At 47.4% G+C, this 21,017-nt stretch overlaps 1 protein-coding gene across 1 annotated transcript in view; it reads right to left on the bottom strand.

Moving 5' to 3' along the window:
* Positions 1-20,487, bottom strand: part of LOC139268428 (serine/threonine-protein kinase N2-like) — a 170,552-nt gene extending 150,065 nt beyond the window's left edge. The window contains exon 1 of the mRNA XM_070886552.1: positions 19,997-20,487. Coding sequence (XP_070742653.1) covers positions 19,997-20,017 — 21 coding nt within the window. The 5' untranslated portion in view covers positions 20,018-20,487. The remainder of the gene's footprint in view (positions 1-19,996) is intronic.
* Positions 20,488-21,017: the final 530 nt, after the last annotated feature.

Below are 21,017 nucleotides of genomic sequence, written 5' to 3'. Positions count from 1 at the left end.
CGGTGTTCCAGTCCTGAACTCCAGTTGACAGGGTGGAAGATGCCTGTGCGTGAATTTTTTTGCACATCAACCACCACATGGGCTCGACAGAGCTAAGCCTTTATCCAGTGGCAAGGATTAACCAGGACGACTGGAGACCTGCTCTGCTGCACGGACCTAGTGCGCACACATATTGCAGTGTGGGCAGGTCCTTGCTGCCCCTGGGTCCTCCCTTCTTCTGGGCCCCGTACCCTCATTCGCCGCACCTCTGCCACGATATTCCAGGGCCTGGCTCTATTTATAGCCCCGACCTGCGGTGGTGTTCTCACACAGGTCGGGGCGGCCCACGATGGAAGCACAAAGATGATGTCAGGCCATTCAGTTTATCCAGGTATCAATCGCAGCGGTCGGAAATCTACCAGATCAAGTGTGTGGGCAACTTGAACGAGTACATCACGGTTGAGCTTGGAACTGTCTTACTTTCAACAGCGCTTGTTAGATCACAGTTGGGAATGGAAACCTTTGCCATTTTGTTCCTCCTCTTTCCAACCCACGGTCACAAAGGCAAATTTTGGTGTCTCTACAATCATGCCTACTGATTATCAATTAATTTACCACAGGCTGGGGATCAAACCAGAGAAGCACACCACAAATAATTGAAAGGAATGATGATCTACCTAAATTAATAATTGGGGATGAACAAATCAAGTTGTAACATCAGGGCTGACAAAATATCAAGTAGTGCTAATCGATCACAATGCTTCTGGTGATCCAGTGTACACCAGTAACTCTCAAGCTCTCCTGACCCTGCACCAAAGATCAAAGCACAAGTAAACAATCCAAGACACCCTGTCTGGTGTAGGCACATGTAAGGCAGCTGGGTACGTTACAAGAAAGGAGTGGTTATTTCAATTTTTAAAAACAAAAATAATTGAGGCAAGATACTGAGATGAAATGATAGCCTCGCTAATGGCTCAGCAGGTTTGCACACAGTAACTGAACCAATTAAAATACAAAGTTCTTTATACCATCACCATTGTAAATTTCTGAAAACCACTTGGTGCTTTTACAATTCAGATTCTGGCAAGACTAGCATCCAAAGGGTAGGGGAGATCGGAAATTCTCAACTCCCCAACTCCCTCTCTCTCTTACTAGCGCCCCACACACACACGCTGTTGGGGCTAGGTCCATTGAAAATTTCAAAAGAGATTGCTAGTTTGTACGGCACGGTGATTAAGGGTTACACAAAGGGTGGTAGAAATGTATAGCTCTCTCCCACAAAAAACAGTAGATGCTAGCTCAATTAATAATTTTTAAATCGGAGATAGATTTTTGCGAGCCAAGGTGGGTGGATGGAGTTAGGATACAGATCAGCCATAATCTCATTGAATGGACTCGAGGGGCTGAATGGCCTACTCCTCTTCCGATGTTCCATGTGCTGGTTCTCCACATTTACTGTGCTAAACTGTATAGACTATATACAGCAGACACCTCAAAACACTGGAGAACTACCACCAACGCTGCCTCCGCAAGATCCTTCAAACCCATTGGCAGGATAGACACACCGTCAGTGTTCTCGCTCAGGCCAACATCCCCAGCATCGAAGCACTGACCACGCTCGATCAGCTCCGTTGGGCGGGCCACATTGTCCGCATGCCCGACACGAGACTCCCAAAGTAAACGCTCTACTCGGAGCTTCGACAGGGCAAGCGAGCCCCAGGTGGGCAGAGGAAATGCTTCAAAGCCTCCTGGATAAAGTGTAACATCCTCACCAACACCTGAGAATCCCTGGCCTAAGACCGTCCAAAGTGGAGGAAGAGCATCCGGCAGGGCGCTGAGCACCTCACGTCTCATCGCCGAGAGCATGCAGAAAGCAAGCGCAGGCAGTGGAAGGAGTGTGCGGCAAACCAGACTCCCCACCCACCCTTTCATTCAACCACCGTCTGCCCCACCTATGACAGAGTCTGTAGGTCGCGGGACCCTTCAGTCACCTGAGAACTCATTTTTAGTGTGGAAGCAAGTCACCCTTGGCCCCGAGGGACTGCCTAAGAGAAAGAGCTAAATCTATCTTTCTTGTCGCAGACCTGTGAAAAATTGAGTCTATGATTCTGCACCGAGATAAGAGCTGCACTTTGCAGTGCAAATGCAGGAAGCCAGCACACAGGTGCGAGCCGCTCAAAATCCGAGCAAGTCTGAACAAGCAACAGAGTAAAGGCCCTTCTATATTGGCGTCACTTGGGGGGGGGGGGGAGGCGAGGCGGCTGAGTCACAGGTCCTGCTCAACAAGTGGCGACTAACAAAAACCTGGCAGGTTCACTAAATCAGTCATTCAGGAAGAAATGTTTTTTTTAAAACGGGACCTCCCACAAACACCCACTGGCACAATTATAAAAGAACCTTTAAAAAAAGCGTCTTTAATATACCTGAAATAATCACAATATTTACATACTTAAAAGGCATTACACCACAGAATTAACACATGAATAGTCAATGAAAACATTAGCATAGATCTGGTATTGATGGTAATGTTCCGATGCTGTTTACTCATTCAGTAACCTTTTGACATCCATCTGACTCAATTTCTTTTACATCCATATAAACAGGAGCACCTCTCAAAGAAAACAACTTTTGTTTCAGACATCAACTTAACTTCTAACTTTAGTTACAGTCAAAGATTCTGGGCTACATTTGGCTGAGAAACTGATTGAACAAAACTAATTCCAACGAAATCTAGAACTTTTTCCCCCCCAACTATCAAGGGCCCATGGTACACGGCAACAGGGTTGGTATGGTAATGCCAAGGTTGGATTTGAAAACCTGAAGATTGCAAAAGTTTGCTTTATTTGTACTGTGCTAGTTTGGATTGCAAGAGACTAAAATCTGTGCACCACATTTACATTGCTAAAATCTGCTCTGTTTATCCAGCCAGCAGGATTGCAGATCCATGTAAATTCTGTCTGGAATAAGGAAGCCAATTTTGAAACATACATGCAGGGAGCTGAAGTACAGATGACAGGCTCCAAAATTGTGAACTATAAAAGCACACTTATGTAAAAATGCCTTATGAGGAAGGCAAGAAGTTCCACACTTTTTGAGGGTGTGGGGAAGAATAAAAGGAGGTTTTACACTGATGACATACCACCGGCCAGAGGCGTTCAGTACTCCCACAAGCGATGGCCAAAGGACATGTGGGCCGCTCTCCCTCAACAACAAAATGAGCACGGTTAACATCTCCGACAAAACCTAGACTTTTATGGGCTAACCCCACCCCCCCCCCCCCCCCCCCCCAGATCCTCAAGTCACAGTGCAGGAAAGTGTCCCTTTCCCACTAGTTTCGCACAGGGATCGCCAGCACACTGACACCAAACAAAAGAGTGCGATGCTTGAAGCTTACAGGTGCCTCCTTGAGAAATCATCTAACAACACCAATGTAAAAATGTGCTCAATTTCTACACAGACCGATATAGGAAGGAAGAGCGAGCAGGTATGATGGTATTTTTGGAGCTTAGGAGTAGTATTGCAATATAATTAAATATTGTGTGTCTGTGGTGAGTTATATAATGCAGCAGGAAAGGTCTTTTTTTTTTTAAAAGTTCTAAATTCGTAACTTGGAAGGCAGAAAGAAAATTCAACACATGGGTTAATATCTTTGTTTATATTAGTACGTCACGGTATCTCGCACACTAGAAACTGGAAGGACATTCTTGGCAAAAGAAAAATAGGCATTTATAGAAAGTAAATTAACATTTGCCTGGAACTTCAGGCGATCAAATGTACCCATTTTTGCACCACCTAAAAAAAACCTGAAGTAATCGGCTTGGTATAGTAACTACCTTCAGAATTCCCAGTTAACCGTTCCCACAGGAAGGTGATAACCCACTCCACAGGTGTAACCCCTTGCAAGTTCATATACAAACAAATGGCTGAGAGCTATTTGGCAGTAGGGATCACCAGTGATATTATTTATCTCTGTCAAAAGTGCTGAAGTATAGCACCCACATGGAGATCAGATAACACCAAGGAGCAAATCAGAGAACAACTTAAACTGTGTGGCTCAATATATGACACCATTAAGTGCAGGTACTGATCAGAAGATCAACTTACAAATTCTTAGTTAGCGAACCCAAGAATATATTAAAAACACTATGGTTAATGTGGTAACGGTCTCAGGTTTGATCTCTGGTGTCTGCTTCCACTGAAAATAGTTTCATAATACAACCTAAATTTGTCCCGTTTGTACTATGGGCCAATTTGGTAATAACTGCACATCTACAGGGTTACTTGATTCACAAAAATGAGATTAAAACAAACGCACATGCCAGGGGAAGGTCTGTGTCGGTCAGGAATGCTGCAAAGAGGTTATTGGCTTTACACTCGGGGAGAGAGGTTAGGCAAATGGCAGCCGCACTGTAAATTGCAGATGCAGCCTACATGTGCCAACAGCTGCCATTTACATGCGCTGCGTGCGACACCCAGCAGTTAGACACACAAGGAAACTCCCCTCCCGATGGAGTTATGGAACGCCAGCTTTGCTGGGGTTTGGTTTTTACAAAACCATAGCAGCCTTTATGTTGATCTTGAGCCACGAAAAGGGGCTGGATTTTTTATTAAGTTTAAAAGCTGGCAAGTGGCAACCTATTTTAGCTGTCTTTCAAATTGCCACCAGTAAACATGCTGCACCAGCTGCAGCCTCGAAGACCGACGTCAGGACCTTTATATTTTGCACATGTGCTGTGACCGAGGTGTCACAGCGAGTCTGCGCTTATAACAGCACGGTCCAGATGTGCAGTCAGTTTATCAAATGCACCATCCACAACTAAACGTTACAGTGTGGCTTACTTCTGCTCTCTCCTTAGACTCCGACTGTACTGTAAGAAAAAGTAGCAGATATGTGTTGCCATTACAGGCGACATGCAAGGTAAATGGGGCAATAGCTAGTCGAAATCTAGACAGCAATAAGGGTAGAATATGTCTTAATGTCTCCAGAGGGAGGGGCAAGGTACAACAGCCAGCATTCCCACTAACGTGACATTGTTGGGAGAGAACAAAACCAGACTGAGGAAGACAACACATTGAGACTGAAAAATATCAACCCGATCTTTGAATTAGCATATAAACACAAGCAAATTATTGAATTCAAATAAAAGCAATATTATTTCTTTTGCTTTTAGGTAATCATACGACTTGCATTTATATTGCCTATAACAGAAGGAACATCCCAAGGCACTTCAGAGACTAACAAAATGGACGCTGATCCAAAGGAGGGTGACGAAAAGCTTGGCCGAAGAGGTGAGTTTTAAAGAGAGTCGTAAAAAAGGAAGAGGGGGAGATGGAGAATCAGAAGGGTTTCAGAGAAAGAATTTCAGAGTGTGGGTCCAGGTGGCTGAAGGCACAGCTACCAATGGACAGTGAAGAAAAGGAGGCACGCACAAGGGGCCAGAATCAGAGGAACGGAGAGTCGAAAGAAAGATTGTTGGAGTTAACGACGTTATGGATAGTGAGGGGCACGGCCACGAAGGGATCTAAACACAAGGTCTAGAATTAAGTGAGGTGTTGGGGGTGCTGGGAACAGAAGGTCAGGGAGAACAGGGGTTATAAGTGAGTCGGACTTGGAGCGTATATGATATGGGCAGTAGAGTTTTGGAAGAGCTGAATTTTATGGAGTGTGGTGAATGGGAGGCAAGTCGGGCGAGCACTGAATAGTCCTGACTAGAGGTGACAACGGTATAGATGAGCTGAGGTAGGGGTGGAGGCAGACAATGTTGTTGAGATGGAAGTAGGTAGGTAGGCAGCTTGTGTGATCAAGAGGATATGGGGTTGAAAACTCAGCTCACGGTCAAATAAAATGCCAACATTTCAAACAATCCACTTAAACTTGGAGGATGGAATCAGTGGCAAGGCTATTAAATTTGTGGTGGAGATTGAAGATAATGGCTTTGGCCTTACCAATATTTTATGCTGGAGGAAATTGTGGCTCGTCTAAGAGCAGATGTCAGACAAGTCAGAGGCAGTGAAGGGTGTAAAGTCCTTAACTCTACAGTATGAAACCACACGAGGCACATTCTGGGGACAAGGTCACTTTGTGACCTTAACTCTTTATTCACCGGACTCCAGAGACGATGACCCTGTGTGGGACGTCCCTTTTTATACCTGTGTGATCAGGTAAGGAGTGTCTCCCACAAGTTCACCCCTTGTGGTCAAGATGTGCATCTAGGTTGAGTGTATACAGTAATACAGTGGTGTTACATTGTGATTACTTCCATGACATCACCTCTTCCCCTCCCCCCCACACCAAAGTCTTATTGGGATCATAGGTTTAGTCTTTCAGGTGGTCTGCGCTCCCTCGTGGAGCGCCGCAGTTGGGGCTCTGGTTGTTGGACACTGACGTGAGTGTCTGTCACCTGTGGTGATTCCGGCCTATCCGGGCTGACCGTAGGGACTGTACATTCTTCTGATTGCTCTTGTTGCTCGTTCACTGGCGGTGTTGTGATCTCCATCTCATGGTCTTCTTCAGGTTCCTCAGTGTCGATGCTGAACCTTTTTTTTAAAAAACTAGTTCCAGAAGCTTACGGTATATCTGACCATTGTTGAGTTTTACCACGGTGACCTTATTCCCCTCTGTCAATTACAGTGCCCTCAAGTCATTTGGGCCCCATGGCGTGATTGAGGACGAATACAGGATCATTTATTTCTATACATCTCCCCTCGAATTACGGTCATGTACTCGTTTTGTGACTTGCGCTTGCCCTCAACTATGTCGGTCAGGACTGGGTGAATGAGGGACAACAGAGTTTTGAGTGTCCGTTTCATTAGTAGCTCTGCGGGCAGGACCCCCGTGAGCGAGTGCGGTCGGGATCTATAGGCCAGCAAGAGATGCGATAGGCAGCATTGTAGGGAGGGTCCTTGAATCCTGAGCATATCTTGCTTAATGCTTTGGACCGCACGATCCGCCTGGCTATTGGAGGCCGGCTTGAACGACGCAGTCCTGATGTGGTTGATGCCATTGCCCGACATAAACTCTCGGAATTCGTAGCTTGTGAAACATGGGCCATTATCACTAGCCAGGATGTCCGGCAAGCCATGGGTTGCAAAGATCGCACATAGGCTTTCCACGGTGGTGGATGACGTGCATGAATTCAGAATGATGCACTCGATCCATTTCGATTACGCATCTACCACAATAAGGAACATCTTTCCCACGAACGGGCCCACATAGTCAACATGAATGAGTGACCATGGCGTGGTGGGCCAAGGCCACGGGCTGAGCGGGGCCTCCCTAATGGCAGTACCCAGCTGGGCACACGTCGTGCACCTGCGAACAGTGTTCCAGGTCTGAATCAATTCCAGGCCACCACACGTGACCGGGCAATGGCCTTCATCAGCACAATGCCTGGATGCCCACTGTGGAGTTCCCTGATGAATGCCTCCCTGCCCTTCTGGGGCATAACTACCCGGCTGCCCCATAGTAGGCAGTCGACTTGGATGGAGAGCTCATCCATCCGTCTGTGGAACGGTCTGACCTTCTCAGGACATGCTCCGTGTGCGGGCGTCCAATCCCCAGTCAGGTCACATTTCTTAATCAGGGATAGGAGGGGATCTTTGTTTGTTCAGATTTTGACCTGGCAGGCTGTGATGGGGGAGCTTGCGCTGTCAAAGGCATCGACAGCCATGACCATCTCGGCACTTTGCTCCGCTGCCCCCTCAGTGGTGGCCAGTGGAAGCCTGCTGAGCGCGTCAGCGCAATATTCAGTGCCGGGCCGGTGCCGGATGGAGTAGTCATAAGCAGCTAGCATGAGAGCCCATCACTGTATGCGAGCTGATGCGTTGGCATTGATAACATCCCTGTTGTCAGACAGCAAGGCTAATAGCCTGTGGTCCGTCTCTAATTCAAACTTCCTACCAAAGAGGTACTGAAGCATTTTTTTTTACACCAGACACACATTCAAGCGCTTCCTTCTGGACCATCCCATATCCCTGTTCTGGTTGAACGTGCGACCTGGAGGCATAAGCCACAGGTTGTAGTTGACCCTCAGCATTGCCCTGCTGCAACATGCACCCAACCCCATTGGACGATGCATCACATGTCAGAACCAATTTTTTTTTAAATTTAGTTAGTTGTACAGGGTCAACAACTTGGTTGAACAAAGTAGGTTTCGCGCCGATCAAAAGCCCGTTCCTGACAGTTCCCCCAAAACCAATCGCAACCCTTACACAGGAGCACGTGTAGCGGCTCCAACAACGTGTTCAAGTTCGGTAGAAAGTTCCCGAAACAGTTCAACAGTCCCAGGAATGAACACAACTCCGATGTGTTGCAGGGCCTGGGTGCTCGCTGAATCACTGTTTTGGATTCGGTGGGCCGAATCCCATCTGCAACAACCCTCCTGCCCAGAAACTCAACCTCAGGAGCCAAGAACACACATTTAGACTTCGAGTCGCAGGCCTACCCGGTCCAGTCAGCGTAGCACCTCCTCCAGGTTGTGGAGGTGTTCCTCGGTGTCTCGACCCGTGATGAGGATGTCGTCCTGGAATATGATCGTTCCAGGAATGGATTTAAGCAGGCTTTCCATGTTTCTTTGAAAAATCGCGGCCGCTGATCGAATGCCAAACGGGCAACAGTTATAAATGAACAGTCCCTTGTGTGTGGTGATGGTGGTCAGTAGTTTAGATTCGTCGGCCAGTTCCTGGGTCACATAGGCTGAAGTGAGGTCCAACTTGGTGAACAGCTTGCCGCCTGCCAGCGTGTCGAAGAGGTCCTCCGCTCTTGGGAGCGGGTTTTGATCTTGTAGGGACACCTGATTGATGGTGGCCTTGTAGTCGCCACAGATCCTGACAGAGCCTTCCGCTTTTAGGAGAGGAATGATGGGGCTTGCCCAGTCACTGAATTCAACAGGCGAGATGATGCCCTCTCTCAACAACCGGTCCAATTCGCTCGATCTTTTTTCTGCATCACATACGGCACCGCTCTGGCTTTGTGGTGCACTGGCCTGGCGTCCGGGGTGATGTGTATCACTACTTTGGTGCCTTTGAAAGTCCCGACGCTAGGTTGGAATAGTGAATCGAATTGTTGTAGGTCTTGTGAGCACAAACTTTGCTCCACAGATGATATTGCGTGAACATCCCCCCCATTTCCAGTTCATCTCGGCTAACCAGCTCCTCCCCAACAGTGCGGGACCATTGCCCGGGGCAATCCAGAGTGGCAGCCGATTAACTAACCCATTGTGTGTGACAGCCAACATTGCACTGCCTAGCAACAGAATGATTTCTTCAGTGTAAGTCTGTAATTGTGTCTCAATACGTTCTAATTTGGGTCTACTGGCTTTAAGTGGCCATAGCTTCCCAAATTGCGAACACCCATGAGTGACTGGCTGGCCCCAGTGTCCAGCTCCACGCGTACTGGGATAGCGTTTAATAAAACCCTCATCATCATTGGTGGCGTTTTGGTATATGAACTGTGAATATTCGCCACATGGACCCACTGAACCTCGACGTCCATTGATTTGCCCCAAAAGTCATCCTGCCTCAAAGAACCCTCTTTTGGTCCATCCACCTCATATTAGTCTGGTTGCAGAGTTCCTGCACATTCGAGCTAAGTGGCCACTGAGATTGCAGTTCCTGCAGACAAACTGTTGAAATCTGCAAGATCTGGCTGAGTTTTTTCCCCCCACACCTCCAGCATGAGTTAAAGTTTCCATTGTTGGGAACAAAGGGACTATGGCCAGGCATTCCGCGCTGACTGTCCCTTTGACTGCTCTTAAGTACCTTATTAGTTGGTGTCAATGGCCCCATCCCGGGCCGTATTGTCCACTGTGATGGCGTGAATGTCTGTTCAGCCTGCCATTATCTCTGTTGAAGTCCTACTCTGGGGGTCGATTGCTGCCTGGGGCGTGTCGGACTGCCCCTGCCTGCCTGCGGGGCTCTGAGTCGCATTGATGATGTTGACTCCCTGATCCATCGTTGCGTTAGCAGAATTGCGCGCGTATATTATTTTCGTCTCTTCCTTCCCCACCATGAAAGTTTGAGCTATCAACGCCGCCACTTCCAAGGTCAAATCCTTGGTCTCAATTAATTTGCGGAAAATTCCTGCATGACCGATGCCCTCGATAAAGAAATCCCTTAGCATCCCCCCCTGCAGGTGTCTGTGAACTGAGAGACTGGCCAAACACCGGAGGTCCGCTACGAAGTCCAGTATGCTCTGTCCTTCACGACGTCGGTGGGTGTAGAATCTGTGTCGGACCATATGTATATGCTACTCGCCGGTTTGAGGTGCTCCCCGATCAATTTGCTAAGTTCTTCAAAGGTTTTGTAGGATCTTGCTGAGGCATCGTTGGTGGTATTTCTCCAGCGACTTGAGGTGTCTACTGTACATGGTCCATGTCTCTGAGCCATACAGGAGGGCGGGTATTACTACAGCCCTGTAGACCATGAGCTTGGTGTTAGATTTGAGGGCCTGATCTTTAAACACTCTTTTCCTCAGGCGGCCGAAGGTCGCACTGGAGGCGGTGTTGAATTGCATCGTCAATGTCTGCTCTTGTTGATAAGAGGCTCCTGAGGAATGGGAAATAGTCCACCTTGTCCAGGGCCGCGCCGTGGATCTTGATGACTGGGGGAGGACTATTAAACTAGTTGCTGGTTCCTCGCATAAAGTTGTCACGTGACTGACGGCAAGCCAAATGTAAAACTGAGGCTTGCTAAGTCTCCGCACCCTTGCCACCGATTCCATCCACCCCCCCCCCACAAACAACCTCGGGATCTTATTTGACCCCGAGCCGAGTTTCCAACCCCATAGCCTCTCCAACACTGCCTAATTTTTAGATCAGCTGAAACACAGACGTGGCTAAAAATCCGTACAGGACATTTCTGATACAGACCAGAGATTTTCATCAACAATCTACATGTTGCTACAATCACTCAATATGGAATTACTGGATAAGATTGTCTGTACCAAGCGGTACAAGTTAAATTCCTTGGGGATTCAAAACAAGCATTACTGCACAGCTCAATAGTAAAAGGAAAAGCAGTTGCGAAACATATGTATTCTAACTGAAAATAACAATTCTTTGCTCAGATCTACACTGGGTGCATTTGAAGATATTCCTCATCAAGAGCTTATTGATTTGGCCAAGTAAATTTTACTGTATCAATGAACGTGGTGTGGTATTGAGAGGATTTTACCAAGTTACAGATACGCAAACATTTAACAACAGACAGCTGACTTCAAACTCTCAAGTGTTTTTGAATGACATGATAATCTCCAAGAGAATTCAGTCAAATAGTAATTGAGTTACACCCTTGAAATATGCTCCCAAATTGCTTTTTTGGTTGTCCACAATATAGACAACCTTTCATTCTTTTTACTCATTGAAAAACTTCTCAGTTTTGACACTGGAGCTCATTAACTCATTAACTCAATAATGCTGCCAAATTTTCTCTCATCATCAAATGACACCAGAACTCCCACGCTTAAAAAAAAAGTATGCAAGCAATCACTTACTGTGTCGCGTATTGAGTGTCACGGGTACATCAGGTGGCCCAGGAAAGTCGGAGGCTCAACATTCAGTTTTTGCTGAGTAAACTCTCAGCAAAGGCAACGGTAGAGTTACTACAATGAGAGATAGTGACAGAGGTGCGGCGAATATTTGTGGCGGAAGAGTGGCGAGAGATCGTGGCGGGGTGCGGCAAATGAGGGCACAGGGCCCAGAAGAGCCAAGGGCCCAGGGGCAGCACGGGCCAGCTCACACTGCGATATGTGCGCGCACACTAGGTCCGTGCAGCACAGCAGGTCTCCAGTCATCCTGGTTAACCCTTGCCACTGGATAAAGGCCTAGCTCTGTCAAGCCCGTGTGGTGGCTGATGTGCAACGGTCACCACACGTTAAAAAAAAAAAATCCATGCACAAGCATCTTCCAACTGGAGTTCAGGACTGGAACATCGGGTCCTTCATTGATCCATCTATGAACTCATGTGAAAAAGCAAGTCATCCTCGTTCGAGGGACCTTCTATGATGACAATTGGCTTTAGTGACCATAGTTTAGGGGAGGGAAACTACGCCAGGGTTCCAACTCATTTGCTGCCCAGCTTTCCGTTCTGGAAGTGTACGTGCGGACATTGGGAAAGGAAAGAATCACGTTCATTTGCAATGTCCCTTTCCCTCAGGTCGCACAACCTGTCGAAGCTTACAATACCATTTCAAAATGATAATTCACACCAATGATTCCCGACCAATCTCAGCCACGCCATTGAGAAAATGCTTTCAGTTGAAGTCGAGCACTTGCCCGTGGGTAAGGCAGTCACCCAACTATTCTCCCAATCTTCCTTACAGAACTGTTAAGAGGCTGGTATGGGGTATGGGGTGGGGTGGGGTGGGGGGGGAGGTAATTAATTGATAAATATTCCCACATGTGGAAAAGAAAATGTATATATAATTCTAGATAAACCAATTAAATTGAAGTGTGTTACAAAGCTTTAACACAAGATGTTGAAACAAACACCAGAAACCACCAAGGGCAAAGCTGCACTAGTTTATGAAGGTCATCAAACCACCAAGATTCTATTACTGCTGTAGCTCGCTGTAACTAAATTAACATGTGTTGGGGGAGGTGAATAGAATCATTTCAATATAAAGTGCTCCTTCCATCTATGTGCAAGGGTACAACTCCAGATTTAGAACTCGAATGCACTTTACAATACAAGCCACACAATAAGTTGCAGCGCAAGGTCAATTATCTGTGCTCTTATCATCCTTCTCGATTATCTGCCAGGATTTTCACGGGGCAAAGCCTCACACAACACGTCACCTCACTGGTGTCAAAGGACTGCACAATCTCCTCCTCTCGGACATCTATCAACCTCACCAAAGATAGGTTACATTGAATTTATGCTGTTTGTATTGTAATTTTTGTCTGCCTTTATTCCAGGGCTCCGCATATATGGAAGAGCAAAAATGAGAAACTTTTATGTTTGGTTGGTAAAAAGGGAAGAGAGGAGCAATCCGTATTATTGCTAATACGCAGAGTTTCACCTGTACTCAAGCAAATATAATTATCCAATTGTTGTTTGCAATGTCATTGACTTTGGCTGCTTGAACATTTGCCAGTCTATTTCTTAATCTTTGTTTAGTACAACTTTCAATGTGCAAACACAAATTTAGGTCAGTTTTCACTCAATGTCTTTATTATCCTGGTGACATCCCGCTAGAAGTTCCAGTGACGCCACCAAAGTATGTTCTGCTATTACCCTCCTCCCAACAAGAGTTTCAGTTTTCTCCTTGAAGTTATTTTTACAGCCTTTGCATCATCCGACTACATGTCCTGCAGCATGGTTCTGGTTACTTATGTTGCATTTTGTTGTCTTACACTTTAGCTTCCACAAGTCTTGTTCAATAATTATTCAGCACTAAATATGTCAGTCATATTCATCAAAGCAGCCCTCAGTTCCTCACAAAATCCTTCATGTAAAATATTATCTTTCCGCCCCCCCCCACCACCACCACCACCATCTCTCTGGTCTCTAAACTAATACTCCTGTGACAGATTCCCTCTTTCTCGCCATGTTTTGCTGCTTTCCTATTTTATTTTCCAAAGCTTTCCTTCCCTCCCATCACCCAATGTCATCCAGTCCAAGTCTCTCCTCTCTGGCCGTCTTCTGAACACTCGCTCAATGATACTATCCAACTAGCGATATGCATGATCCTTTTTATAGGATTCCTTGTGCCATCTTAGCATCCTGTAATACACCAAGTACTACTCCTTGGCATAGTCAGATGTTCAAATTCTGTATGGGCACCGCATTCACTCTTTTAACACTATCAACCACCAGATTCTTGCACATGCAATAGGGGGGGAAAAAGTGCACATCTAGTCTGATGTGTGCAATTGCAGACTGCTTATGAACCTGCCACAGATCGCCCGCATCACAATGGCCACAGATAGGTGGCTGTTTCACAATTACCGCATCCGTCTGGTCTAGCAAGCAGGCATTAGATCCAACTTAGACTATCTGTTCCTGTTATTCTCTAGTCCTCAAAGTCTTTTTCCTCTTGTAGGTCTTTTTAAGTTTAGTTTTGGGATAATTCCTCTTTATTTGACAGGTGCCTTCTCTGCTTCTCAGAACTTCACTATCCTATCACTGGGGCTCGGTGATTGGTCTGCCGATCTTTTAGGATTCTTCCTGGGATCTTTTCTTTCATAACCGACAATGCCTTTCCGGCATTTGACCTCTTGATTGAGGTGCGTCACTTTTCGTGGGAGTATTGAGGCATATTTACTGCATTACACTTTGATATATTTGCTGTATCACTTGACTGACCTTGGCTGTTCTTTTTTGAAATGGAGGCTGCATTGTTTTTTCTGGTTGTTCCTTGTTGCTACCCTTTTGAATATTGTATTAGTAGTTATTAAGAAACATAGAAACACAGAAAATAGGTGCAGGAGTAGGCCATTAGGCCCTTCGAGCCTGCACCAACCATTCAATATCATGGCTGATCATTCACCTCAGTACCCCTTTCCTGCCTTCTCTCCATACCCTTTGATCCCTTTAGCCGTAAGGGCCATATCGAACTCCCTCTTGAATATATCCAATGAACTGGCATCAACAACTCTCTGCGGTAGGGAATTCCACAGGTTAACAACTCTGAGTGAAGAAGTTTCTCCTCATCTCAGTCCTAAATGGTTTACCCCTTATCCTATGTCCCCTGGTTCTGCACTTCCCCAACATCGGGAACATTCCTCCTGTCCAGTCCCATCAGTATTTTATATGTTTCTATGAGATCCCCTCTCATCCTTCTAAACTCCAGTGAATAAAGGCCCAGTTGATCCAGTCTCTCCTCATATGTCAGTCCAGCCATCCCTAGAACAAGTCTGGTGAACCTTCGCTGCACTCCCTCAATAGCAAGAACATCCTTCCTCAGATTAGGAGACCAAAACTGTACACAAATATTCAACTTATATTGTTTAAACAAAAAGAAAAAACGGCAAGTATTTCCTTTGGGTGAGAAGTATCCTTTGTCTCATTTTTGTCTTTCAGCCCCACACAGATCCACTAACTCAGGCCTCTTGCATCAAGACATCAGTTATACTCCCAATCAGCTTCCAGGTTGATCCTGGGTTCCTTTTTGAGTCACTCGAACACATGCATAATTGATGTCGGTGCAAGATCTCATTGGTCCAAAGGGAGAACCAAAATGGCAGGTCTTACAGCTCTCCCCAATTAGTCAGTTAGTCATGGCAGTGAATAGCGGAGCTTTACTGGTCAGGACGATCCAAGGTTTGGTCCCCAGTTGGTGTTCGTTAGCTCTTAGCCCGGGCTGTGGTAAGCCGGCTAGAATTAGGGAGGGAAGTAGAAATGGCCATGGTTCTCACTCTTGGTCACTATTGGTTGACCTGTTTAAAAATACACTTATGGATATTGGATGAGGACAGATTTTGACCAGACTATCAAGCCCCAATGATTGACTAGCCTGCCAATGGTTTTGGTCAACGCTCATACATGAAGAACAGCCACTTGGGCAATGTATGGGATGATCACAAGTACCTGTGGAACCATGCATAAACAAGGGTTTGATACCTTGAGAGAGGGGGAGGAGAGAAAATTGACAGAAAAATAAATCAGCAGGGTGAAACTGGTCTTGGACAGTGACTTCAATGGAGGAGAAAATGGAGCGGGGTTTTAAAACAGGCTGCTGATTCGCTATCGCCCATTTTGCACTACTACACAAGACCAATTTGCACCCAGCACATGTTCCTGCGGCTCAAATATAAAACAAGCATAGTTCAACTAGCATAGTTGCTAGCAGATAAGAGATGTACACACAGTATTTTACTATCATCGTTTTGAGAATGGACAAGTGGATATATTAGGCAGGATGTACATTCCCCATTTAATTCCCAAGCTGGCCTTCACAGATGGTTATACCTGTATTTAATTATAGAAACATGAGAAACTCTGCCATTGTCTACTAACAAGAATCTTTGGAAGACAAAAGCAAATAGTATCAGAAGATGTGAAAGAGCTTTGGAAGTCCTCAGGTAAAAGTCACTGGCCATCAAAAATGACATTTAAAAAACATTTTCTGTTGTAACTGAACAATTATATAATCTTGAAATTATAATGGCCAACATAAGCATGGTATGGGCAACAACACATGGAACTGACCGTTGACCAAAAATCACACTTGATGAGTCTAACGACCACAAGGGTTGTGACAACTTGCCACAGATGCACAGGCATCCATTAAAAAATATATATACATAATGGTTGGTCTCTGCCACTGCTCAGTGAGCTGGGAGACATGGTAGAGTTTGAGAGAGATGTGGTAATAGTTAGAGAAGTCGGTCAGTAGCGGTAAAGTGTTCGTTCCAGTGGCTCTTGGAAATTCATGTCCATGACAAACATCTCAAAAATGATATACATGTAGCTTTGCAATGAGCTTTCTGTCTCTGAAGAAAAACTATTAGCTGGTCCCAACCTCCATTAAAATAAAGAAAAACTGTCACAAATACAGTATTTTTCTGATCATCTTTATGCCACATGACAGGAAGATTTGTGTTTTTCCACAAGATTATGACACTAGACTTGGATTGTAACATCATCAGCTGACAGGAAAAGAATGCTTTACTACAAACCAACACTCATACTGAGTTATACTCGTGTACATTTATTGTAAGGACATACGATACCCTAAACAGTACTTCTGCAGAATTTACTACAGCAGTAGGTTCCAATTACATTAGATCATTCAAAAATCTGAATGGAAACTTCATTCTAGCCCTTTTAGAAATTTAGTTTCCTGATGCTTTCCTGGACAAGATTTCAATCCTGATCAATCTGTAATGATTCTTATATGTGTGCACGAAGAAAGACATTACATTTATTCTTTGCTCGATTTGTTTTGACCTTTGACAAACATTTATTTTTTTTGTTTTTTTCACAGCTGACGAATAGCCAGAGCAGTACAGTCCTGAAAACTCATTAATAAGTATCAATCTCCTAATTGAAGTAGTCAGTACAGAACAAAAGATATCATGTTCACTAAAACAAAACCTCAGCTACTAAATCACTTGGAATGACAAGAGCACTAATTAAAAACTGACTCGCTTAAATATATAAACAAGTCAAAATCAAACTCTATTCCTGCCAAATGTGAAAAGAAATCAAATGGCACATATAAATAAGAGAATACACTTCCTTCCCAAAGTGGCCGACTTACCCACAACAGCTACCAAGAGGGTAGAGCAGCTAGTAAGAAACCAAACTGTTCTTGAAGCAGGAATTTGCAAACTCGCTCTACGCCTCCATTAAAGGATATTAAAGAAACGAGAGACTCGGTGTTGGGCAGCAGGCCAAGACTCCAACAACAATTAAACAGTTTTCCTTCATTCACCCCTCCTCCAGTGGCTGATATTAAAGCAAACTGTCAGGCCTGGAGGTCGGGCTTGACTGGGCTCCCAAGTACTCCAGGCCTTCCTTCTTTTCTACACATCAAAACTTAAAAGAACGAAAGCTGAAAAAAATTGTATACTGACTCACACATACACACACACACTTATATAGAAGAAAATACCTTTTGAAAATAAAACCTAAAATTCAGGGGGGGAACCTCGAGTTCCCCCAAACTTTAATATTTTTCTCCCCCTGGCCCAGAGCTCTCCACTTTAGGGGGAAGACTTTGGAAAGGATTTAACTATTTTGTTGTTGTTTCACCAGTGCTTTGTAAACTTGCAGCCAAGCCCACTCGAGGAGGGTTTAAAAAAGAAAACATATTTTTGAAAGTAGTTGGAAATCTGAAGTGAGCAGGACCTGTGGCCCACACCCACCCTCTTTGCCCTGAAAACACACACACTCTCTCTCTCTCTCTCTCTCTCCCTCACTCACACTACCTCTCTCCCAACCTCACTCTTTCTCTCTCCACCACCACCCCCCACCCACTCACACCCTCTCTTCCCCCCCCCCCCCACTCACACCCTCTCTTCCCCCCCCCCACTCACACCCTCTCTTCCCCCCCCCCACTCACACCCTCTCTTCCCCCCCCCCACTCACACCCTCTCTTCCCCCCCCCACCCCACTCACACCCTCTCTTCCCCCCCACCCCACTCACACCCTCTCTTCCCCCCCACCCCACTCACACTCTCTCTTCCCCCCCCCACCCCACTCACACTCTCTCTTCCCCCCCCACCCCACTCACACTCTCTCTTCCCCCCCCCACTCACACCCTCTTTCCCCCCCCCACTCACACCCTCTCTTCCCCCCCCCACTCACACCCTCTCTTCCCCCCCCCCCACTCACACCCTCTCTTCCCCCCCCTCCCACTCACACCCTCTCTTCCCCCCCCCCACTCACGCCCTCTCTTCCCCGCCCCCCCACTCACACCCTCTCTTCCCCCCCCCACTCACGCCCTCTCTTCCCCGCCCCCCCCACTCACACCCTCTCTTTCCCCCCCCCACTCACACCCTCTCTTTCCCCCCCCCCACTCACACCCTCTCTTCCCCCCCCCACTCACACCCTCTCTTCCCCCCCCCACTCACACCCTCTCTTTCCCCCCCCACTCACACCCTCTCTTTCCCCCCCCACTCACACCTCTCTTCCCCCCCCCACTCACACCCTCTCTTCCCCCCCCCCACTCACACCCTCTCTTCCCCCCCCCCCCACTCACACCCTCTCTTCCCCCCCCCCCCACTCACACCCTCTCTTCCCCCCCCCCCCACTCACACCCTCTCTTCCCCCCCCCCACTCACACCCTCTCTTCCCCCCCCCCCCACTCACACCCTCTCTTCCCCCCCCACTCACACCCTCTCTTTTCCCCCCTACTCACACCCTCTCTTCCCCCCCCCTCACTCACACCCTCTCTTCCCCCCCCCCCACACCCTCTCTTCCCCCCCCCCACACCCTCTCTTTTCCCCCCCCTACTAACACCCTCTCTTTCCTCCCCCCCCAACTCACACCCTCTCTTGCCCCCCCCCCATCATCACAGGCAGTCCCTCGAAACGAGGATGACCTGCTTCCACGCCAAAGAAAAGGATGTTCACAGGTATTTCGAATGAAGGATTCGAACTACATCCTGAAGGGTGGAAGATGCCTGTGCGTGGTTTTTTTAATGTGTGGTGGCCGTTACACACCAGCCACCACACGGGCTTGACAGAGCTAGGTCTTGGTCCAGTGGCAAGATTACCCAAGACAACTGGAGACCTGCTCTGCTGCACAGACCGAGCGCGCACACATATCGCAATGTGGGCTGGCCCTTACTACCCCTGGGGCCCTATCCCCAAACTCACGCCTCCCCTGGGCCCCGATCACATCCCTCCACAGTCTCTCGCCTCTCCTGCTGTATCTGCCCATGTTCCAATCACCGACCTGGACCTTGCTGACGTCCCACTTCACTGCCGCTGCCCTCCTGCACCAGCTCGCGCTGCACCTTGTAGTGGCCTGCCTCCACACTGCTACTTTATGGCCCCTCGCACTCTCCCTCCCCCTCGCACACACTCGCACCCTCCCTCCCCCTCCCTCCCCCTCGCACATCCCTTCACACTCTGCCTCCCCCCTCACTCTCTCTGCCACTCCCCCCTCACCCTGCCCCTCGCCCTCACTCACCCCCTCCACACGCACTCTCCCTCTCTCCCCTCACACCCCCTCCACATTCACCCACTCACACCCCCTCCACATTCACCCACTCACACCCCCTCCACATTCACCCACTCACACCCCCTCCACATTCACTCACTCACACCCCCTCCCCTCACACACCCTCCACATTCACCCACTCACACCCCCTCCCCTCACACACCCTCCACATTCACCCACTCACACCCCCTCCCCTCACACACCCTCCACATTCACCTACTCACGCCCCCCTCCCCTCACACACTCCCTCCCCACTCTCCCACCCTCTCTCACACACCTCTCCCTCCTTACTCCCACACTCCCTCTCTCACACACTCACCCAACGTCTCCCTCACTCACTCACTCTCTCTCTCTCTCTCTCTCTCTCTCTCCCCCACTCACTCACTCACTCACTGAGCCGCTTTACCTGCACTGGATCGGCCGCCATCTTGCCTGGCTCGCTCTGCACCAGCCGCCGTCTCTCCGCCGATGGCGGTGCCGAGATGCCGAATGTTTTTTTAAACTGTGGGGGGAGGAGGGTTGTTGGAACTGGGAGTCGGGGGGAGGACTGTTCGCTTATATATATATATCAATATATATATAAAAACCCAACTCAGCGCATCCTCCCCGGCGGCTGCCAGCAACAGCCCCCCTCCCCCCTTCCCCAATAAAACACAACTCCAATTATAAATCCAGGGACAAGTGTCAACTATCCATTGACTCCCAATTTCTGAAACTCTGTTTGCAAGAGAATTCGTTTCTTCCCTTTTCTCTCCCTCTCTCTTCAAGGCGCGGAAAAGTTTTCTTTTGTTTTAATTCTCCCGTCTCTCTTTTTTTCCTCAGGAGGTTGGGCGCAAACCGAGTGTTTAAAACATGAACCTCCGCCCTCTGAGGAGCGCCCTCCCGCCCGCTCTCTCTCTCTCTCTCACTCACTCACTCACACTCTCTCTCTCCCCCCCCCTCCCTGCGCATTCATCATCATGTGATCCCTTCTCCCAACCCATCCAACAAATCACTAGCTGTGTCTGTGTCTGTGTTTCTTAAACTCCTAATTTTTTTTTGTTCTTGTCCTCAACCCAACAAATGTTTTACAAAGGTTAGATAAACTTTTGCCACTTAAAGAAACTTTTTGGTACTGCACCTTGCAAACTTTTTTTTTCCATTAGCAAACACTGTATACCTCCTCAAGGGAATGGGCTCAAGAAAAGTACAGTCTTGTCTTTTTTTGGGGGGGAGGGGGAGTTATTGGATTACATAGGATATACAGCACAGAAACAGGCCATTCAGCCCAACCAGTCCACACCGGCGTTCGTGCTCCGCTCGAGCCGCCTCCCGTCTTTCCTCATCTAAATCTATCCATGTAATAGTCCCGTCACCCTCTTGCTTATCTAGCCTCCCCTTAAATGTAACTATACTATTCGCTGTGGTAGAGAGTTCCACATTCTCAC

Source organism: Pristiophorus japonicus, chromosome 8, assembly GCF_044704955.1.
Source record: "Pristiophorus japonicus isolate sPriJap1 chromosome 8, sPriJap1.hap1, whole genome shotgun sequence".
Classification (NCBI taxonomy): domain Eukaryota; kingdom Metazoa; phylum Chordata; class Chondrichthyes; family Pristiophoridae; genus Pristiophorus; species Pristiophorus japonicus.
This window is presented reverse-complemented; position numbering and strand designations above follow the sequence as displayed.